We start from the raw sequence: 22,562 nt of genomic DNA on the forward strand, positions 1-22,562 counted from the left end.
CTCACCACTGACACACGGTAAATATGCATCTCTCTGTGTCCCTCCTTCCCTGCTCACCCACTGCACCATCCAGCCTCCGTGCCAGCCACCCTCCTCACCTTTTCCCAGTAGAGGCGAAGCTGGCTCAGCCACTCAAAGGACGTCACGTCGATCAGGCCACTCTTGTAGAGCCTCTCAATGACATCCCGGGCGTGGACCTCCACCGTCACCAGCGCCACAATCTTCAGGCGCATGATCTTTGTCAGGTTGCCTCGAATGGCCTCCGAGTACTTGTTCAGCATGGACACCTGCGCGGGGAGCAAGGGCCTGACTGTGGCGGGCAAAATGGAGCTTCTGTATTCAGTTGGGCCAAGAAACCATGGAGGAGGGTTGCCGTCTCTTGTGCCCTGCCTGTGATCCTTTCCAGAAGGATCTGGCCGGCTGGAGACGGAGGCAGGGCCCCAAACGTGGGAGCCCAAAGGCCCCCACACCCTCTAACATCCCTCAGTTGAAAATGGAGACGTATTCCACATCGGTGTTGTGAGGGACAGGGGATATCGCGAAGTCCCTCCCCTCCTGAGTTCAAGCCCGTCCCCGAGCAAAGGGGAAAGCAGGGAGAGTTCCGATTCCAGTGGGGAAGCAGGAAGTCGTGTCCGAGGCTCAGGCAAGGTAGAGGAGCCAGGGTCCCAGGTGGGACAGGAAGGGGCAAGTAAGGGGGGAAGACCCATCCCCCCAACTCCAGAATTACGCAGGAAGAGGAGGGGCAAGAGGATGGGTCTGCCAAAGCTTTTGTGTTGGAGAAAGACGCGCCAAAAGCCATTAGGAGGTTCTGAAACCGACTGACAACATCGCTCCGTGTAAATAGCAATGACTTGAGCACTGTAAATACGCAGCACCAATAAAAGAATAAAATGCAGAGCTGCGTAGCGTCGTTACTCTGAAGTAGTCCACTCCGGCCACTGTGACAGCAACCTCCTAATCATTTTTGGGCTACTTTGGAGTTGCCGGGATGAGCGTGTCAGAGGCGGAGAAGTGGCGGCAGATCGCTGAGCAAGCCCAGCTAGAACTGCAACAGCTGTCGCTGCAGGCGCAGGGAGAATTGAAGGCAGCTAAAGAGGAGACTAAGAAGGTCCAGGACGACCGGCTACAACTTGCGGAACAGGTGAGAGAGCTCCAGGAAAAAGAGCAGCATTTAAGGGCGGTGGCGGTAGACCTCCAAAACAAGCTGGATGCAGAGAAAAACAAGGCGGGAGGGGCACCCCAAGTCCAAGTGCTGCCAGGAAGGAGAGCCGGGACCCTAGTAAGCAAGTTCAATGGAGACCCGAAGGAGTTTCAGGGCTTTGAGACTGAGATTGTGTATGCTCTTGAGCTGCACCACGATGAGTTCCCTGATGATGAGCACAGAGTAGCGTTTATTGTGGAGCACCTTACAGGGGCGGCCAGGGAGTGGCTAAGACCGTTAATTGCAACAAGGAATCCTTGCATGAAGAATGTCAAACTATTTCTAGAAGGTTTGAAAACGATGTATTCGTCCGATAGTCATATGGACCAGACTAAGGAGGAACTTCATAATTTACGCCAAGGAAATATGACAGTTCGCGCGTATTGGGCGAAATTCACCATGCTGGTGCACAGATTGGGGTGGGATCTGGAGTCTGCCCCAATGCAAGCGGCGTTTTACTTGGGGTTGCCTGGGGAGGGGTGAAGGAGAGCTTGGGAGGGGGGTGGATGTGAGGGACAGGGGATATCGCGAAGTCCCTCCCCTCCTGAGTTCAAGCCCGTCCCCGAGCAAAGGGGAAAGCAGGGAGAGTTCCGATTCCAGTGGGGAAGCAGGAAGTCGTGTCCGAGGCTCAGGCAAGGTAGAGGAGCCAGGGTCCCAGGTGGGACAGGAAGGGGCAAGTAAGGGGGGAAGACCCATCCCCCCAACTCCAGAATTACGCAGGAAGAGGAGGGGCAAGAGGATGGGTCTGCCAAAGCTTTTGTGTTGGAGAAAGACGCGCCAAAAGCCATTAGGAGGTTCTGAAACCGACTGACAACATCGCTCCGTGTAAATAGCAATGACTTGAGCACTGTAAATACGCAGCACCAATAAAAGAATAAAATGCAGAGCTGCGTAGCGTCGTTACTCTGAAGTAGTCCACTCCGGCCACTGTGACAGGTGTCATCATGCCCCAAATGTCTCCTCCTCAGAGGCTGGGGCAGGGATGCAGAGGCAGTGGTCAAGAGAAGCAAGCCAGAGCCAAGCGACAGTAATGGCCGCTCTGCAACCCTGAGACACCTCGCAGCCATGGCAGCATCCTCATGGGCAGGCCCCACCCTCACTTTCTTTATGGGAGACGGACCGAGCAGCAGGGAAATGGTGAAAAACCTTTTTAGGTGCATTAAAGTGATCTGGATCTTGTTTTCATAAAAACAGGAAGTGACACCATATTGAGTTGGGGTGGGGTGGGGAAGGCACAGATCTAAGAAATGTGCTAGAGGGACTCCCGGATATGAACTTCCAGTAACACATTACATGCTATACTGAAGGGAAGGCTCCTTGGGAATTTGGGACTCTGCGTGAAAAAGCAAGAAGCCGTGATGGTGTAAAGGGTTTCATGATGAACCTGGCATTTTCAGGGCGTCTCCAACTCCCGAGCCACTGGGACCCTCCCTGAGGTCAAACTCCTCTCAGGGTCCCAGATTCCCATACCCCAATCCACTAGGAACTTCCCCTGAATTGGATTCCTCCAACACTCTGATCTCCTCCTCGTCACCTGGCAGCTCTCTAGGGTAACTCTGTGACCCCTCAGGTGCTGTTGGGTCCCCTAACCCCTACTAGCTCCAGCCAGCATGGCCAATGCTCAGGAGTGACTGATGGGAGACACAGTCTGGCAGCAGCACCTAGGGGGTCCCTCGCAGGGCCAACCCGTCCTACCTAAGGACCCAAAGCACTGGATAGCCAGAGAGCAAAAGACAGCACGGCCCTCGGACTCAGGTTCCCTAGGCACACATCCCAGAGAGAAGCAGATCTTGACAGCCTCCCAACTGAGGGGACGCAGGTGCCAACATGTGCTCATCTGTGGGCGCCTTGACCCACATGCAGGAATGGGGTAGATCTGCCAGCCCCCGTCTCACCTGCTTCTTTTTCATGGCTTTGAGGTATTTCTTGTCCCCTCGGTCCTTGCAGGTGGCCAAGCACTTGCTAACGTCCGCCGTCCACTGGATCTGGCTAGCGGTGATCACCATCTGCAAGGAGAAGATTCTGGGTAAGCATGGAGGGGCTGCCAGTTTCGGGGAGAAGGCCTCTGCAACCAAACCCTGGCCCCAATTTTTTTCAGTGTCAGAACTTTTGCTAGGCACTCAGGAGTGGATGCCTATACTTCTGGGATGGTTCACTCATCATCACAGGCAACTGGAATCTCCGATTCACCTGTAAACGTGCATTTAAAGGGGCAGGAAGAAATGTCCTGTCAGGAGATTCAGTTCCACCTTAAGACTTAGGCATGTTGCTGCTGATATATGTCACATGTCTAGGTATATCCTTTTATGGACTTCTACTTTCAGTTCTGTACTGGTTCTGTTCTGAGTTCTGTTCTGAACTGTTTGATCTGATGGAAGAGAGAAAGCATCGTTCGCTCTCTCTTCATGCTGTAATATAGCTGTAAATAAACCACTTTAAAATGCCTCTCTGCTGCTGCCTTATCATCTCTGCTGAAACTGCGTGGGCATCTCTGCTGATTGCGTGCTCAGGTTGCTGAGACCCTGAGTCGTGTTCCATGGGAATCACCGGGACTGAGACGAAGAGGGAGCTGCCGGCTGGACCTCCCAATGGTGAAATCCCATCAAAAGGGTTCCGGGCCCAGAAGTACAAGGGTTGTCAAGCCCAGAGGAGATGGTTGGTGGTCTCTGGACCAGCCAGTTATGGATCCAGGAGCAGGCAGTGTGTTCCGAATGCGGCTTTGATCAGTGCTGAAAACATCGGAGCAATTGAGAGGTATGTGTGGAGAGCGATAGGCAGCAAAATGTTTATTCAGCAAGCTGCTGGCTGCTGCCGGAGAAAGCTTTGAAACAGACAGTCGTAAACCTGTCCCAGTGATTAATTGACTGTGAGATAGAGCTGGAGCGGAGGCATTTTTCCAAAGTGATTGCCTGTAACGGGTGGCTGGAAAAATGGAGAATATGCTTGGAAGCTCTAACCAGATAATTCTTCTGGATGGGACTAATTATCATACATGGAAAATATATGTAGAAGGCAAGTTAAGACTTGCAAAGCTCTGGCATGTGATTGAAGAGAACCCCCCCGCGCCTGTAACGAATGCTTGGACTCAATGTGACTCACAAGCTCGCGGTTTGATTATTGGATGTGTCTCAGCTACAGAATTAATTACCCTTGCTAACAGAGCGTCTGCGAGACAAATGTGGGAGGGACTACGTGAAGCCCATGAACGCAAACAGGCAGGGTCAGTTCTATTGTTTTTTCGGACTCTGCACAACATGAAACTCCAGCCGGGAGGTGATTTACGTGCCCACATTCTTGAAATGCAGCGGCTGAGGGAGGAACTGGTGAATCGTGAATTTGTTTTGACAGAAGCTGTGTTTGCAGTGTTGATTCTGGACTCTTTAGACCACAGCTTTGATGCCATTGCTAGCCAGTTAGCAGCCCTCCCCACAAGAGATTTAACAGCAGCTAGAGTAATTGCTGTATTGCAAAATGAGTGGGATCGGAGGAGAGCTGAGGGCGCCAGTTGCAAATCACAGGAGCCAGCTGCTACGTGCCAATCTCAAGCTGATAACGCTAGAGCCTTCACGATCAGATGCTATGGTTGCGGAGGTCAGGGTCACGTAAAGCGAAACTGCAGAAAGAAGCAAGATAAGCAAAGACCGATAGCTGCTGCAAATTTCAAAGGCAAGCAAGGAAAGGGGGGTGGCAGCGGTGGAAAGCAGCCAAGTGGACAGCGTAAAGCTATGCTGGCTAAGATAACAGCAACTTCAAAGGCTAATAACTTCTTTGTTGTCGATTCTGGTGCCACGAACCACATCTGCCGAGACCGACATCTTTTTGTTTCATTTCAAGCCTTTAAGGGGAAGATTTTACAGGCAGGTGGATCATCTTTGGACATTCAAGGAACTGGGACAATTGTGTTAGAATCTCTAAACCTAGAGATTGCTGATGTGCTTTATGTGCCAAAAGCAAAGGATAATTTACTTTCAGTTCCACAGCTGGACAGAAAGGGTTTTCACATCTCTTTCAGGAATGGCATTGCCATTATCACTAAGAACAATGAAGAATACGTACGTGCTGAAAAGGTTGATGAACTGTTTTTGATGACTTTTGATGATGTAAAAGTGTCTGAGGGTGAACCTGATGAAAATGTTGCTTATGTTGCTAACACAACTAATAGGCCTCTTCATGCAGGTTGTATTCACGAATACCATCGCATTTTTGGACACTTAGGCTGGCAAGCAGTGTCCAAGATGCCCAAGGTTGTGCAGGGCTTGAAGCTTAAACCCTGCAAGTATCATATGAAGTGTGTTTCCTGTGCACAACATAAGGTGAAAGTTGCACCCAAAGGGAAAGTGTCTGGGAGGAAGGCAACCCAGCCTTATCAGGTGGTCCATGCAGACCTGGTAGGTCCACTTTCACCATCTGTGAGTGGATCTAGGTATTTTATGATCCTAATAGACTCCTACACCAGATATGTTCACGTGTTTGTGCTAAAACAGAAATCAGATGCCTTTTTAAAGTTCAAGGGTTTCTGTGCATGGCTTGAAAATGCCAGGGGCCAAAAGATAAAGTGCCTATTCAGTGACAATGGAGGGGAGTTCACTTCTCATGAATTTAAAGCTTTTCTGTCTGAGAAGGGAATTCAACACGATCTGGCATGCCCCAGAAGTCCTTGGGAAAATGGTCTGTGTGAAAGGGCAGGACAAACCTTACAGCAGGGACTTAAAACCTTGCTGCATGATGCCAATTTACCTGAGCAGTATTGGGCCAAAGCACTATCTAATTTTGTTTACACTCTTAATCGCAGGTGGCATTCAGCAATTGAGTGTACCCCTTATGAGAAGATGTTTGGCAAACAGCCTTACATCAAACACATGAGGATCTTTGGATCTGACATGTGGGTAAACACCCCACAAAGTGGTAAGCTGGGGACACGAGGTGAACCTGGGATATTCTTGGGATACGAAAATGGAGCGTACAGAGTGTTGATGAAAAACACTCAAACTGTAAGAATCACCAAGAGTGTCCAGTGCAATCCCAAATGGGGGGAAAATGTGGGGATTTTTCAGATTCATCCTGTTGATGAAGAAGAAGAAGAAGCACAAGCTGAGGATGATGATGAGCAGGATTCTGGTTCTGATTCTGATTCAGTAAGAGGCGCAGGTGCACTATCAGCATCTGATAGTGACACTGCAGATTATTTAAGTGCAAAATGTGATGAGTAACAAGTAACTAAAGAGTTAACTGTGTACTGTAGCACCTGATCACTGAGGAATATCATGTTACAGAATGTACCAGAAGTGTTTCTGTATGTCGCAGTTGGTTTCGTTTCTGCCTGGGAGACGGTCGCAAGATGTCTGCGCTCTCACCAGGTTGTTTGTTATTTTTCTCTCTAGAATAAACTTAAGTAGTTATTAAGAACACTTTGGACTCTGTGTGTTCTTAAGAGGCTTTTTATCCAACGGCTATACAAGCTTTCGCTGTGTGAGAAGAAGAACTCTGCTGTGTGTGTGTTTTACTGCCAGCCCGGTTCTACGGAAGCAGAGAAGCGGAGAGGAAGCGCGCCGGGCGATAATCAGAGGCTCCTAATTGAGTCATAAACAACTCAACGGAGCCCTATACCCGTCACAGGTTATGGGAGATAACAGGTCATGGGCTCACCTGTCACAAGTTCTGGGTGACAGGTTATGGGTCATAGAACCTAATCAATCACCAAAGCAATAAAAGGTGATTGCAGCTGTAAAAGCCTTGGAGAAAGCCGGTGTAAAGAGCTAGCTGGGAGAAACCTGTTGTTTTGCAGTCGGCAATCAATAGATGCACTCGCTAGCAGAAAGACCCTGTACCAGAAGGCTGGGATCCACAGTCTACCCGGAGGAGCAACGTGAGCTATTCTGAGTGAGTACACAGACACGGAGCCCGGGGGTGGACAAGATGGCGGAGCAGCTACAGGAGTCATTTGTCGTGCCGTTCCAGAGGTTGAATGGCGACAACTATGCAGAGTGGAGAGAAAGGGCCAGAATGTGGTTGCTGGGAAAGGATTTGTGGACTTGTGTGTTAAATCCTCCAACCCCTGTCGCTGATAATTCAGCAGCTGAAGCACAGAGGTTTGCAGCAGAAACCAGGAAAGACAATAAGGCTCTATGTGCCATTGCCATGAGCTGCGATGCTACACAACTGCCCTATGTGCAAAATGCTGAAAATGCCAAGGAAGCCTGGGACAGTTTGGAAAGGGTCCATCAGAGAAAAACAGCTGGAGCTAAGCTGCATGCTATGAGGCATCTCTTTGAGTTGAGACTGAGACCAGGGCAACCCATTAAGGAGCACATTGCCAATGTGATTGATGCATTCCATAAGCTGCAGCGGCATGAGCTTGTGTTCAAAGAGAAGGAAAAAGTTTATATTTTGCTGTCTAGTTTGGGAAACGCCTATGAACATTTGTGTTTAACATTTGAGTCAATGCCTGAATCTGAACTCACGATTGCTTACGTTTCTGGGCGTTTGGCGGATGAGGAACTGAGACGCCAGAAAGAATCGGCTGAGAAGGGGGGCCGTGGGCGCAGAGAAGCCAGTGGGGGTGCAGTAAAAAGCACTGAGGAATCCACTGTGAGTGCGTGCGCAACAAGGCTTTGCTATCGGTGCCAGCAGCCTGGGCACGTAGCGAGATTCTGCCCAGCTCCGGAAGCAGCCAAGGTCACTCAGCCAGGTGCCAGGCAACCCAGCGGACGTGGTCGTGGGACCAGCCAGCAGCGCCGAGGCAGAGGACGTGGGAAAACTCCAGATAACCCTGTCAGCTGTCATCTTTCTGCTGCCTTAGCAACGGTTCGAAACAGAGGACAGGACAGTTTCGCTTTTATTATCGACTCAGGCAGCAGCCATCATCTTGTACCGCCTTCAGGACAGATCCTGAACTGCAGGCCACTTGAAGATGAAAAGAGCCTGCATCTTGCTGATGGTTCTTCTGGAACAATTAAAAGCAAGGGTGTTTTTTATATGCAATGCTTAGACACTAACCTTGATGTTTATGTTGTACCAGGCATGGAAAATGGTCTTTTAAGTGTATCTTGCTTATTGCGTGAGGGCTTTGAAATAAGTTTTGCCAATGGTGTTTGCAAAATTGCCAGAGATGGGGCTGAGCTGGTAAGCGTTACTGTTGGGTCTGATGGTCTGTTTGTCCTAGATGGGAGGGGGCAAGCAGGTGGAAGTAACACTGGTGATGCTCAGGCTAAAAGTGCCAATACCCCAAAGGGCACAGAGGGCGCTATCCATAAGGATTGTATTCATGCTTGGCACAGAAGGTATTGTCACATGTCTTTTCCTTATGTGAAAAAAGCCCCTGATTTTGTCAAAGGTTGCAGGTTCAAGCCATGTCAAAAACACCTGCAATGTCGCGCATGTGCGAAAGCGAAGACGAAGAGATGCTCTTATCCTAGGTCTGAGAGGAAGAGCACAAAGCCATTTCAGTTAGTGCACTTGGATATTTCTGGACCTATGTCAACGTTAAGTTTAGGTGGTTCAAAATATGTTTTGTGTCTTCTGGATGATTTCAGCCATTTTTCCTGGGTCATAACACTGAAAGAGAAGGGGGAGGCTGCCAGAGTGATACAGGAGTGGGTAGCCGAAGTAGAACTACAGTTCTCCGTCACTGTCCAGTGTTTCCAGAGTGACAGGGCGGGAGAGTTTTTGAGTGCAGAACTACAAGGGTTTTTCCGCAGCAAGGGAATTAGGCACAGGAAAACCGCTCCTTTTAGTCCACAGGAGAATGGTTTAGCTGAAAGGAAATTTAGAACGCTGTCTGAACTGGTGGAGGCAACGTTGTTTGATGCAGGACTACCCCAGAAGTTTTGGGGGGAATGCTATAAATTTGTGAATTATTGTTCAAACCGCGCTTTTAATTCAGTTGTGGACAACACACCCTACTACATGTTGTATGGCAAAGTTCCGAAGGTGCACTATTTCAGAACTTTTGGGTGTGAGGCTTGGGTTCTAATTCCAAAGCAGAAGCGCAGAAAGGGAGGATCAAGATCCAGAAAAATGATCTTCTGTGGTTACGAACCAAACTCAAAGGCTTGGAGGTTTGTACCAGCAGAGGGGGACCAAACCCGCGTTCACATTAGCAGGAGTGCTACGTTCTGTGAACAAGAGGGCTGGAGACGCATTCATGCTAACCCCGAAGTTCTTCTTGACTGGTCTTCAGGTTTTGACCAGGAAGAGGAAACTCAGTTAGCTGATGCTGGAGTTCCAGGTGCTGCAGGACCAGATCCAGGTCAGGCAGCTGGTCCAAGTGGTGTAGCTCCTAGGGAAGTGAAGCAAGTAGTCAGAAGCGCACCGACTTCACCCCAGGTCAAGCCTGGGAAGTACAGCAAACGTGGTAGGTCACCCACTTCACCCAAAGCAAGCCCAGAGGGGGCTGCAAAGCGAAGTAGGTCTCTTGACAGTGCTGCTAGTCCGAGAGAGCCACAGTCAGAGACAAGCCGTTCGGATTTAGAGGGGGAAGATGTGGGACCAAGGCGTTCAAAACGCACCACGAAAGGTAAACCACCTGAAAGGTTTTCAGCTGTCATTGTATGGGCGAACCTAGCAGTGTGTGAGCCTGAAAGCTTTGAAGAGGTGCAACAGTTGTCAGTGGAGGAAGCTAGTAAGTGGAAAGTTGCAATGGAGAAAGAGTTGAACTCCATGCAATCTCTTGGTGTGTATAGCCTAACACAGTTGCCAGAAGGCAAGAAAGCAGTCAGTTGTAGGTGGGTTTACAGGCTGAAACCCACAGTGACTGGAGAGCCTCAGTACAAGGCTAGATTAGTGGCTAGAGGTTTTACTCAGAAGAAAGGAATCCACTACACAGATGTCTTTAGTCCGACTTCGAGAGCGGAATCTTTCAGGATGCTTTTAGCGACTGCAGCGCAGAGAGGCCTAGTGGTCAACCACTTTGATGTGGACACCGCTTATTTGAACTCTGACCTCCAGGAGGAGTTGTACATGTTACCTCCTCCAGGGTTTGAGAGTGACGTGCCAGGTCAGGTGTGGAAGCTGCACAAGTCGATCTACGGTCTGAAGCAATCCGCTAAAAATTGGAATTCATGTCTTGATTCTGTTTTGAAGAGCCTAGGTTTCAGGAAGAGTCTAGCTGACAGTTGTCTGTATCTCAGAGGTGAAGGAGAACAGCAAGAACTGTTGCTTGTCTATGTTGATGACTTGATCTGCTTAGCAAAGAGCCAGATGCAAGTGCAGAAGTTTGCAAAAGAGCTAAGCAAGAGGTTCAAACTCAAGAATCTAGGTGCAGTGAATGTTTATCTAGGTGTGCAGATAGACAGAACTGAGGATGGAAGTTTTTTGCTCAGTCAGAAAGGCAAGATTGAACATTTGCTGGAGAAGTTCAGAATGTCTGATTGTAAAGGGGTCAGAACACCAATGGAGACAAACTTTGTGAAAGAGTCACAAGTGAAGGACAAAGTGGCGTTTGAGAGTCCTGAAGTGTTTCAGTCAGCGCTAGGGAGTCTGTTGTATTTGTCACAATGGAGCAGACCAGATATTGCTTTTGCAGTCAATTTGCTCAGTAGAGAAGCATCGAAACCTAGCGTGCATGCTTGGAATGGCATTAAGAGAGTGCTTAGGTATTTGCAGGAGACCAAAGAGTATTGTTTGGAGATGTCAGCGCAAGGTGAGCCACAACTCACTTGTTTTGCAGATGCTGATTGGGCCAATCAGGAGGACAGGAAGTCAGTGACTGGTTTGGTAGTCAAGTTTGGAAATGCCCTGATTGGTTGGCGGTCGCGCAGGCAAAGCCTAATAGCAATGTCTTCCACGGAAGCCGAATTCTGTGCGTTGTCTGCGACATGCACTGAATTGGAGTACTACAGATGTTTGGTCCAGGAAATCTGGGGTGATTGTAGCCAGCCCATCACTGTTTGGGGCGACAATCAACCATCTTTGAGACTGGCGGAGTCTGGACAGTTCAAAGCCAGAACCAAACACTTAGACATCCGCTTCCGAAACGTATGTCAGAGCATACAGGTAGGCTTGGTGAAGTTGAGGTATTGTCCAAGCCAAGAGAACCTAGCAGATGGGTTCACAAAACCCTTGAGTTTCCAACGGCATGGGGAATTCTGTGAAGGGTTGGTTTTGGGGTAAGTTTGGATACCCGCTATCCCCAGTGTTCAGGTGAGAGGGGGTGTGATGAGTAACAAGTAACTAAAGAGTTAACTGTGTACTGTAGCACCTGATCACTGAGGAATATCATGTTACAGAATGTACCAGAAGTGTTTCTGTATGTCGCAGTTGGTTTCGTTTCTGCCTGGGAGACGGTCGCAAGATGTCTGCGCTCTCACCAGGTTGTTTGTTATTTTTCTCTCTAGAATAAACTTAAGTAGTTATTAAGAACACTTTGGACTCTGTGTGTTCTTAAGAGGCTTTTTATCCAACGGCTATACAAGCTTTCGCTGTGTGAGAAGAAGAACTCTGCTGTGTGTGTGTTTTACTGCCAGCCCGGTTCTACGGAAGCAGAGAAGCGGAGAGGAAGCGCGCCGGGCGATAATCAGAGGCTCCTAATTGAGTCATAAACAACTCAACGGAGCCCTATACCCGTCACACAAAAGCCTCAATCAGACCATCAGATGCGTCTGACACTGAACTAGAAGAACCTCTGTTCACCATTGGACGCTTTTCTCCTAAAAAGGAGGAGTTAAGTAAAGATGAAGAACGGACTGTTCGAAGGTCCGAGAGGGCCACAAAGGGGAAACCGCCCAAGAGATATGCTGATGAATATGCAAAGACAGCTGTTGCTGTTCTTGGTACCTCTGAAAAAATCTTTGAACCTGCAAGTTTCCAAGAGGTTCAGGAATTGAACCCTAAGCAGGCTCAGCCATGGCTGGAAGCCATGAAGGCTGAAATTGACTCCTTAGATAGAAATCAAACCTGGGAGCTAGTTCCAGTTGTCCCGGGAATGAGGCTTGTTGACAGCAAGTGGGTGTTTAAAGCCAAGACTAACCAGAATGGAAAGATTATGAGACACAAAGCAAGGTTGGTCGCCAGAGGATTTTCGCAGGTACCGGGGGAGGACTTTCACCAAGTCTTTGCTCCTACCGTGAAATACGAGACGGTGAGACTCATGCTTAAATTTGTGTCTGAACAAAAGTTTCAGGTCGCCCATCATGATATCGATACAGCTTTTTTATACGGGGTTTTGCAGGAAGATATATTTTTACTGCCCCCTGCTGGTGTGGATGTACCAAAGGGAATGGTATGCAAACTAAAGAAATCACTGTATGGGCTCAAACAGAGTGCCAGGTGTTGGAACACCAAACTTACAGAAACATTGCTTTCCTTAGGATTTAAGCAAGGTATCGCTGATGTGTGTATTTGTCAAACAAGAGGGGGAGCAAAAACTGTACTGTATTTGTTTTGTTGATGATTTGCTGTTCTTCTGGAAGAACAAAGAGTTGTACCAGAGTACACTTGCTCAGTTGAAGGAACACTTCAATATGAAAGACCTAGGTGAGGTTTCCAATTATCTTTCTCTACAGGTTGAGAGAAACAAAGAAGGTACTTTTCTGGTACACCAAACTCAAAAGATTACTGATGTGCTGAACCAACTGAATTTAATTGATGCAAATCCTGTTGACACACCTATGGTACAAGGTTATAAAGTTGATGATGATGCAGAACCATTTGCCGACACCACACTGTATAGATGTGTGTTAGGTAAGTTAAACTTCATCGCAAGAGTTTCAAGACCTGACATTGCTGTTAGCTGTAATTTGCTGAGCAGACGTGCCAACAATCCTACTGTTCAGGATTGGCGTGCTTTGAAACGCATTTGTAGGTACTTAAAAGGAACCATGCACTACAGATTGCGTTTCACAAGTCAAAAGACTGGAGGTCTGGAAATCTTCGCAGATGCAAGTTTTGGTAGTGATGACACAGATAGCAAAAGCACTTCAGGTGTTTGTTATGTATACAACCATTGTCTTTTTGATTGGATGTGCAGGAAACAGACAACCGTTTGTCAGAGTTCCTGTGAAGCAGAGCTCAACGCTCTCTCACTCTCCTTAATGGATTGTGAATGGTTGTTGCAACTGTTCAAGGATATTGGAGTTAATGTGTCTTGTCCTATTCAGGTATATCAAGACAATCAGTCCTGTTTAGCTTTGCTAGCATCCGAGAGTTGCAAGCAGAGGACCAAATATTTGCAGATAAAATTACATCGTGCAAGGGAATGCATAAAGAAAGGACTGGTCCAAATATCATACATGCCAGGTAATGAAATTCCGGCTGATATGTTGTCCAAGGTTGTAAATAAAGAACAGTTGCACAGTTATATGCAAAAGCTACAGTTTGGAACTGCTGAGCTTAAGGTTTCACAGAATGGGGGAGTGATGTCAGGAGATTCAGTTCCACCTTAAGACTTAGGCATGTTGCTGCTGATATGTCACATGTCTAGGTATATCCTTTTATGGACTTCTACTTTCAGTTCTGTACTGGTTCTGTTCTGAGTTCTGTTCTGAACTGTTTGATCTGATGGAAGAGAGAAAGCATCGTTCGCTCTCTCTTCATGCTGTAATATAGCTGTAAATAAACCACTTTAAAATGCCTCTCTGCTGCTGCCTTATCATCTCTGCTGAAACTGCGTGGGCATCTCTGCTGATTGCGTGCTCAGGTTGCTGAGACCCTGAGTCGTGTTCCATGGGAATCACCGGGACTGAGACGAAGAGGGAGCTGCCGACTGGACCTCCCAATGGTGAAATCCCATCACCACTGCTTGTCAGTACAACTTAAAAGAGGAAGAGAAAGAGTTCCCGGGGTCACTAATTAGCATGGAGTAGTACTGAGTATGATTACTGTTATTAAATCTACTGCCCACCGTTCATCAGCAGGTCCAGGGCTGGTGATATCAATTTAAAATTCAGTATTAAAAACAACCAACATGAATGACAGTTCCAAGAATAAGGGTGTGCCCTAAAAGCACACACCCCTTAGGCGTCAAAGGCCAGGCCAAAATCTGTGCCCAAGGCACAGTCTGATAGAGTCATAGACATGGAACTGTACACTTGGAAGGGTCACCTGGTCCAAACCCCTAGAATGCAGGAGTCACAGATTCCCCGACAGCCAGCCATTCTCTGCTAAAAAACCTGCAATATAGGAGAGTCCACCCCCTTCCAAGGTTGTCTGTTCCACTATTGCTTTGGTGCCGGCTAAGGCCTCAGTGTGACCACCCCATCCCTCTTCATATTCTGGCCTTCTTTCCCATATGGCTTAGTGGTTCGTTGCGCGAGGGTGCCGGCCTCTTGGGGCGTCCCAGCAAGTGGAGGAGCTGCGCAGCTTTGCCGGCAGCCTCCCCTTTCCCTGCACGCCCGCCAGCTGCTCCCCGTCAAACATGTGGCTGGCGGGCGCACAGCTTCCCTCCCAAGCCTCTGCGGGGATTGCTCTCCTGCAGCAGCATGGGGGAGAGTTGCGCACACACCCCCATGGCTGGCTGTGCACAGCTTCGCCCCCCCTTATCCGTGGTAATTTGTGGGTGCTGAGCGAAAATTTGCACCCCGGCACCGCATCTGCCAAAGACAGCCCTGGCCTTGTCCATCACCTGTCCAGGCCACTCCTTCACCCATTTGTCCCTCTTGGTCAGCATCTTCTTCAAGGCGAGGCGGCAGTTCCTCAGCACCTCCCGCAGGGTCCAGCGCATGGCCCGTTCCACGTCACACAGCCAATCCTGCAAGGTCAACGATCCTCAGCTAGTACGTTCTGAGGGCAGACCAGCAGGGCTGGCGAAAAGGCTTGCTGCAGGTGAGCATCACAACTTTATTGCACAAAGGCACAAGGGGAGAAACGTCGGAGGAATCCCTGGCTCCCCAAAATTGCTCTCTCGACACATTATTCCACCCTCATCGCGCTGAACCGGACACAGGGTCTCAGAAAGCAGAGAAAGCCGCAAGGGTGGCAGCAGAGGGAGTGGGAGACGCAGGGGTTCAGAGGGCTACTTAGAGAGGCTGGAGACGGCCTCTATTGAGGCACAGCAGCAGAGGACCAGGAAGGGGACCCCCAAGCTAGACCCTGCTCAACTAACCCTAACTCAGGGAGTGTGAGCAGTCACGGGAGAGAGACCAGGCATAGCGTTCACATCCCCAGCGAGGCCTGCCCATCCATACTGGGTTCTTGATGCTTGCGGTGCTTAATAATAATACTAATAATATAATTCATTCATGCCCCGCCCACCTGGCTGGGTTTCCCCACATGGTACTGCAGTTCCTTTCCACAGTCAGGGAGAGCTAGGAGCAGAAGGCCAGAAAGGACTCACCTCGACGGGTCCCTCCAGCAACACTGAGTGGGTGAAATCTATGTACTCGCCATCTAGAGAGAACATGCCCAAGGCTTCGGATCGGTTGGTATTGCCAATCTAAGGGAAAAAGAGAGAACTAAGGTTTTCGTCCCAGTCACCGGTTTGGGGGGGGGAGAGAAAGGGGCCCTTGCTAGCTCACTTTCCCACCAAGAGAGAGCCCAGGATGAGGAGAAGGCCAGCTGCCCATTAACCACAATATTTAGTGGAAAGAAGAAAAGGCACTGGGGAAGAAGCCTTGCTGTGAGGCTGGGGGCAGTTGCCGGCAGTCAAGTGGGCTGGTATGTGTGTGGGGGGGTCCCCTGCCTTCTGCATTTTGAGGCACTTGATGTTGTCGAAGCACTTCTTGAGGTGGGGCTGGACGGCTTCCGGGTTGCGCGACTGGCCCAAGATCTCCAGCAGGTCGTCGTTGGAGAGGAAGTAGAAGCGGGGGAAGATGTGGCGCTTGGTCTCCAGGTACATGTCGAGGGACTTCTGGATCTCTTCCAGAGCGCTGTTCATTTCCACCAGCTTGTCCAACAGTCCTGTGGTGGCGGGGGGGGGGGGGGTTTGAGCATCACAAAACAGTCGCAAGTGGCCCCGCTGCCCCTGGAAAAGAAACCCACCCACTTTGGCCTATCCGCACACCTTCTGCAGGTGCTGAAGTGCCCATGCCATAATAATAATAACAATAAATAAATAAATAAACCCCACCCATCTGGCTAAGTTTCCCCAGCCATTCTGGGTGGCTCCCATCACAGTATTAAAAACACGTTAAAACATCAAACATTAAAAACTTCCCTAAACAGGGCTGCCTTCAGATGTCTTCTAAAAGTCAGATAGTTGTTTATTTCCTTGACATCTGGTTGGAGGGCGTTCTGCAGGGTGGGCGCCACCACTGAGAAGGCCGTCTGCCTGGTTCCCCGTAACCCCACTTCTCGTAGTGAGGGAACTGCCAGAAGGCCCTTGGAGCTGGACCTCAGTGTCCGGGCTGAGCGATCGGGGTGGAGACGCTCCTTCAGGGATACAGGGCCGAGGCCGTTTAGGGCTTTAAAGTCAGCACCAACACTTTGAATGTAGGAGCCATTGTAGGTCTTTCAGGACCGGTGTTATATGGTCTCGGCGGCTACTCCCAGTCACCAGTCTAGCTGCCGCATTCTGGATTAGTTGTAGTTTCCGAGTCACCTTCAAAAGTAGCCCCATGTAGAGCACATTGCAGTAGTCCAAGCGGGAGATAACTAGCAAGGTCCTGTGTGGCCTGCCCTCTACTTCCCTGACGCTTGTCACATTTAATCGCACTGCACCAAACAGGACTGCCCGTCATATCATAGAATTACAGAGTTCGAAGGGTCCCCTAAGGATCATCAACTCCTTGAAATACAGGAATCACAACTAAATCCCTGACTGATGAAACACCTCCAGCAAAGGAGAGCCCATCGCCTTCCGAGGCTCTGCTCTTGAATGGCTCCTGCTGACAGAAAGTTCTTCCTAATGTTTCATAGGAAGCTGCCTTAAACCATCTGGGCCCATCTAGCCCAGTGTTGCTGCCTCTGGCTGGCAGCTGCTCTCTCAGGTCTCCGGCAGTGAGACCTCTCTCATCACCTGTCACCTGAGGCTATTGTGTTGGGCTGAACCTGGGGCCTCCTTCCTGCAAATCAGGAGGGCACACCCCCGCTCCTGAGCTTTTGTCACCTCCCCTCCTTGCTTCTCCTTCAGGGCCGGCGCGTCCATTTAGGCGAACTAGGCAGTTGCCTAGGGCGCCAAAATGGAGGGGGCGCTGGCCAGCCTGCCGGGGGGGGGGGAAGGAAGCCTGCTCTTGCGAGAGGCGGCTGGGCCGCTTTCCCTTCCCCCCGCCCCACAGTGAGCCGGGGAGAAGGGAGATGCGGCCGACCGCCCCTGCGAGAGGTGGCGACAGGATCAGCGCCCCGAAAGCGCTCCTTTCGGGGCACTCATCCTGCCGCCGCCTCTCGCAAGAGCAGGCTTCCTCTCCCCCCCTCTTTTTTCTCTCTCCCTTCTTTCTCTCTCTCTCTCTCTCTCTTACCCACCCCTTCCTTCCTTCCTTCCTTCCTTCCTTCCTTCCTTCCTTCCTTCCTTCCTTCCTTCCTTCTCTCTCTCTTCCCTCCCTCCCTCTCTCTCGCTATTTCCCTCTCACCCCCTCCTCCCGCCCTTACACACACTCTCTCTCCTCTCCTTCTCTCCTTCTCTCTTTCTTCCCTCTCTCTTCCCTCTCTCTCTCTCTCTCTTTCCCTCTCATCCCCTGGGGGGAGCCAGAAGGTGATCTGCCTAGGGCACAAAAAACCCTAGCACCGGCCCTGTTCTCCTTGCACCCCCTCCCGCAAAGCAGCAGCACCTGGGTAATGTGTGGCCCGCAGAGCGTTGTTGTCCTTCACAAAGCGGTCCATGATGGTCTTCCAGCTGCTGTTGATGCGGTCAAAGGAGGCCGACTCACCGGGCAGCTGCTTGCGGATGTCTTCCCCCAAGAAGATGTTCTGGGGAAGGGAGGCGGGAGGAGGAGGAGGAGAGTGAGGGTGAGGCACAAATTGCTGGGATCACCTGCACTTTTGGGGATAGAGGTCACCAGGCACTGCCCGCCTTGCCCACAGTAGCAGCACAGAGGATCTGAGAGGCTCTTGCCCAACCCAGCCTCTGGGACCCCAGGGCAGGCGAGAACATGGGAGAAGTCGCAAAGGTCTCTTTTTATCATGTAAGCTTTCTGTAATACAGTAAGATATAGTAAACTAATGTAAAAAAATAAGAATTAAAAGCTACAAAAAGTATAAAATAGAGTAAGTAGAACACAGAGTTCCATCTTAACAGTGGTTCTTAACCCTTACCACACACAGAGAGCTCCTCCCAGCTCTGACCCGAGATATTCCTTTCTCCTCTCAGATCTCACCTGGAATCTTTCCTTTCTCCTCCCAGCCTCTCATCTTGGAAGACCAACATTTCCCTGCCTCCCACCCAGGGTCCTCCATCAAACATCTACTGCCCCCATGAGTATGCAATCTCTGGACCTCAATAAAGGCCCCGAGTGGAGGACACCAAGGAGAAAAGAGAAGAAAACAAAGAGAGACAAGAACAACAAAAGGAGAGGCAGGAAAAGAGTAAAGGAAAGAGAAAGAAGCACGAAGAAGAAAGGATAGAGAGAGAAAAACAGGAAAAGGAAAAGAAACAATAAAGATAAAGAGGGCTTCTGATTTTCCATCTGCTGGTTATATTACAAAAAGAAGAAGAAAACAAGACATTCAGTCTATGATAACCATCAATCCTTTCCACTTCCTGTTAAAACATTATTTCTTTTAAGTCAAAGTGTCTCAAAATCATTCATTTCTTTTCCCCACAAAAAGTCCAAGCGGGGTTCTTGAATTGTTATTATTATTATTGGTAAATGTCAACCATGTTTTTTCTTTAATATCAACTTTACTTCCATCAATTGCCAACACCATTCCTCCACTCTGAGTAACAATAAATTCTTCCGCAAAGGTCCCGAGGCAACCAGAAGTGCCTTGGCTTGTGGAAGTTTCATCTGACAGGCCCCTGCAACAACCCCTCCCGCCACCTCCAGAGCCCTGCCTTGATCCTGAACTCTCTCCCTTCACCCCCTGGGCCTCATGTGCAAAGGCAACAGGGTACCCTAGGAAGCTCAGAGTCAGTGTAGGAGGACTTGTTGGGTTGCCAGGAGTCTCCTTGGGAGCAGGAGTCTAGTCAAGGAGGGAGAAGATGACCAGGAAGAGAAGAAGATATTAAGTCACCCGGAGTCCTCTGGACCAATGGAGGTGAATTTACAGAGGTGGCTGGGCCTCCTTCAAAGGGGTGCCACATTTTCTGTGCAGCAGGATGCCACACTTGCAACATATCCTGAGGGTTGTGGGTAATTTCCCCCTCTCAGATTCTGTTTAAAAAGTTACCCTTGCTTTCTGACTGAAAGAGAGACTGCCCATAGTGGCCATAGCTGCCAAGTCTCCCGTCTCCCCCAGGAAACCCCCGTTTTTCCGGCTGTCCCCAGCCGAAAAAACGGATTTTTTTGTTTCCCCCCGGTTTATTCTGGTGCGGCGGCCATTTTGGAACTGGGCGCAGCATGCTCAGAAGCGACTTTTGATGCTGCTCTGCCCAGTTCCAAAATGGCTGCAGCGCGACTTCTGGTGTGGTGGCGGCGGCCATTTTGGAACTGGGCACAGCAGCAGCAAAAGTCACTTCTGAGCATGCTCTGCCCAGTTCCAATATGGTCACCGCGCTACTTCCGGTATGCTACGTTCGGTCCAGTCCCTTATTTTTCAGAGAGGAACATGGCAGGTATGCATAGTGGCACGAAGGAAGGACCTGCTTCTTTCCTTTCTTTCTGTGGAAGATGCAGAACAGCCATCACTGAAACCCTCTAATGCCCCCTCCTCTGATCTGCTCACATTTAACGCTTGCTCAGAGGCCTGTCTGATAGCACCAAGACAGAACGGTTACTTGTTGCCCAAAGAGAGAGAGAGAGACAGTTTCTCATTTCCATCAGTGAAGCCCCCAAGTGCCTGTTGCTACCGCCTTTTCTGCCTTCTGGAGAAAGCGAGCCTCACCTCCAAGTACATCCACTGTCGCTGGACCGTCAGCAGCATCTCAATCACCTCCAGGATGAGCGAGAGGCAGCGCTCCCAGCGGTCCACGTCCTTCTCAAAGGGCTTCACGAAGCGCGAGGCCTTCATGGTGGACAAGACCACCTGATTGTCATCCAGAGCCTGGAAGACGTCTTCGGTTCCTCTGCAGAAATGGGGAGCACGTGAGCACAGGCCTTCCCGGACAGGGCCCAAAGCCTGGAACCCTTGTAAGGTCAGAGCATGCATGCAAGATCAGAATCCCTCTCTGGCTTCTGACTGGGCTGGAATGTACTGACAAGCCCCACTTTAGACAGTGTCTGGACCACAAGCTCCTAAATCTCCCGCGTCGTTTTATTTATTTATACTTCAGAAAAACTGTGCTCTGCCCTTCCACCACGGTTGCAATGATTCTGGAAGCTCGCAACAATTTCTAAAATCAATAATGAGAGCATTAAAAAAAACAAAAAACTAAGGCAGGCACAAAATTTTAAAACCAGGGATATGGACAGCAGACAAAAACCCTAAAAAAGAGGGGGCCAGAAATTTAAAGCTACCCAGCCCAACTGGACAAATCCCGGCCAGAGGCCATGACAGAAATGCAACCTGGGTCCTGCTCTGGCATGTGCCAGAGTGCCTGGGTGAAGGGGTGAAGGGGTCACCCTTTTTTTACACCTCCTGCACTGGGCCTACCTGACACGGTGGTGTCCCTTGTCCTTGTATGGCACGATGTCCAAAGTGGTGGCGTCCCAGGTCTTGGCAATGTTTGCAAGAGCCTGCAGGGAAGGCAACGAAGGCCAATTGCCAATGCTGACAGAGAGAGAGGCTGGAGGCTGGGCACCCGGTGGCTAAAGCAGCAGCAGGACCACTTCCCCAAGCCACACCCACCTGAGGTTATGCATGATGTCAGGTGGGATACAGTAAAAAAATGTGACTCCCTGCCATTTACAGGCATTTTGAGCAAAGGGAAATGGCGACCAGGTGACTGGCAGGTTGGGTGGTAAAGGAGGCCAGGAGCTGGTCTGATCCAGTTCCCCACCCCTGCTCAATGTGGGGGTGAAGTGGGCCCCCTGCAAGTGATGCTTGAGGCATCCTTCTTTCTGAGGAAGGATGGGGCAGGGCCCCAGAGCAGCCAACGCTACCTGCTCAATGGCCAGCTCCTTGGTGGCCGAGGAAGAGATCTCGCCAATCTTTTCCACGTGTTTATCCAGACCAAGCTCAATGATGTTCTCCAGCCTGAAATCCTCAGCGTCCTGGTCAAATGCCCTGAGGACCAGGTCCTTCACCTGTTCCCAGTGCCTGCAGGGAACCAGAACAAGCCAATCAGAGGGTCTCTCTCTTTTCTGGGTGAAGAGCTGAGCACTTCAGCACCAAGAAGAATCTTATGCCTTTGAACCCTAGCTATTCATGGGCAGTCTAGGGAACTTCTCCTCTTGGCCAGACAATTCCCAGCATCTCGCCTCCACGTCTCCAGCCCACCGCCCTGGTCTCTGCCCACTTTGCTTTGTTGATGAGAAGATAGGCCAGTGCCCCAGGCCCAAGAACACCTGAAAATCATTATCAGAAATCATGGGGTAGGTGCCAGAAGCCCCTGCAACCACCCGGTTGCAAGACCCAAAATATATCCAGGGCAGCCTGTTCCACAGTGATGGAGTAACATTGCCTTAATGGGATGTTCGGATCTTGGACGACGACTGCAGGAGGTATACCATTCATTGTGGCCTGGGTCATGTCACAGAGGGGTCTCCATGGTCCACCCTTCTTTTCCAGCTCCATAGGATCCTCATCAACCTTCCCCAAAAGGAACAGCCTAGCCAGTAATCAAACTGCCTACCTCTCTCGCAAGGCCGGGTTCCTGAGGTCTGTGATTAAGGGCATGGTCTTCTTAAACTGCTCGATCTTCGCCTTGGAGGTATCAATGATCTCCCAGTTCCGATCCTAAAGTAGAAAAAGTCAATGGGAGTTTATAAAAACTGTGGAAGGCTGAAAAACATCTGCTGCGGTAACCCTGTCAGATGGGCAGGGATATTATTATTATTATTATTATTATTATTATTATTATTATTATTATTATCAACATCATCATCAGAACTAATACCGGGATTGCAGGCAACTGCCAATAGGCCCTTCAGCACTCATCTTGCTGTGCCTGCCTCCTCTCCCAAGAAGACACAATCCAGGCCACCCACTGCAGCAATTGAAGGGATGCCTCCACCCTTAATCCTGGGGGACTGCTTGTCAGGGATCGTGCCAAGGAAGGCTGCACAGATGAGGAATGGTGGGAGCCTCCCCCTCCCCCTGCTCCTTATCCAGATCCTGAATCTTCCCAGGAGCAGTGGAACTGTATAGATTTGAAACAGTGATTCACAGAGGGACATAGTTCAGAAGACAAAAGTTAGGAAGAACTGGGTGGTGAACAGCTAGGAGGAGAAGAACCGGGGGAGAGAGAGAGAGTTAACAGACACTGGTTTGCTGGAAAGGGTCCAACTGATCAGTC

General features: G+C 49.8%; 1 protein-coding gene across 2 annotated transcripts in view; it reads right to left on the reverse strand.

The window, feature by feature from the left end:
* Positions 1-22,562, reverse strand: part of DNAH2 (dynein axonemal heavy chain 2) — a 149,577-nt gene that overhangs the window by 56,426 nt on the left and 70,589 nt on the right. For both annotated transcript variants that reach the window (XM_060281903.2, XM_035134845.3), the window contains exons 26-35: positions 21,900-22,003; positions 21,208-21,364; positions 20,759-20,841; positions 20,051-20,231; positions 17,839-17,977; positions 15,816-16,033; positions 15,471-15,569; positions 14,760-14,885; positions 3,097-3,207; positions 99-287 (exon numbers count right to left, since the gene is read on the reverse strand). In XM_060281903.2, coding sequence (XP_060137886.2) covers positions 99-287; positions 3,097-3,207; positions 14,760-14,885; positions 15,471-15,569; positions 15,816-16,033; positions 17,839-17,977; positions 20,051-20,231; positions 20,759-20,841; positions 21,208-21,364; positions 21,900-22,003 — 1,407 coding nt within the window. The remainder of the gene's footprint in view (positions 1-98; positions 288-3,096; positions 3,208-14,759; positions 14,886-15,470; positions 15,570-15,815; positions 16,034-17,838; positions 17,978-20,050; positions 20,232-20,758; positions 20,842-21,207; positions 21,365-21,899; positions 22,004-22,562) is intronic.

This window comes from Zootoca vivipara, chromosome 12 (assembly GCF_965207765.1).
Source record: "Zootoca vivipara chromosome 12, rZooViv2.hap1.1, whole genome shotgun sequence".
NCBI classification, from domain to species: Eukaryota; Metazoa; Chordata; class Lepidosauria; order Squamata; family Lacertidae; genus Zootoca; species Zootoca vivipara.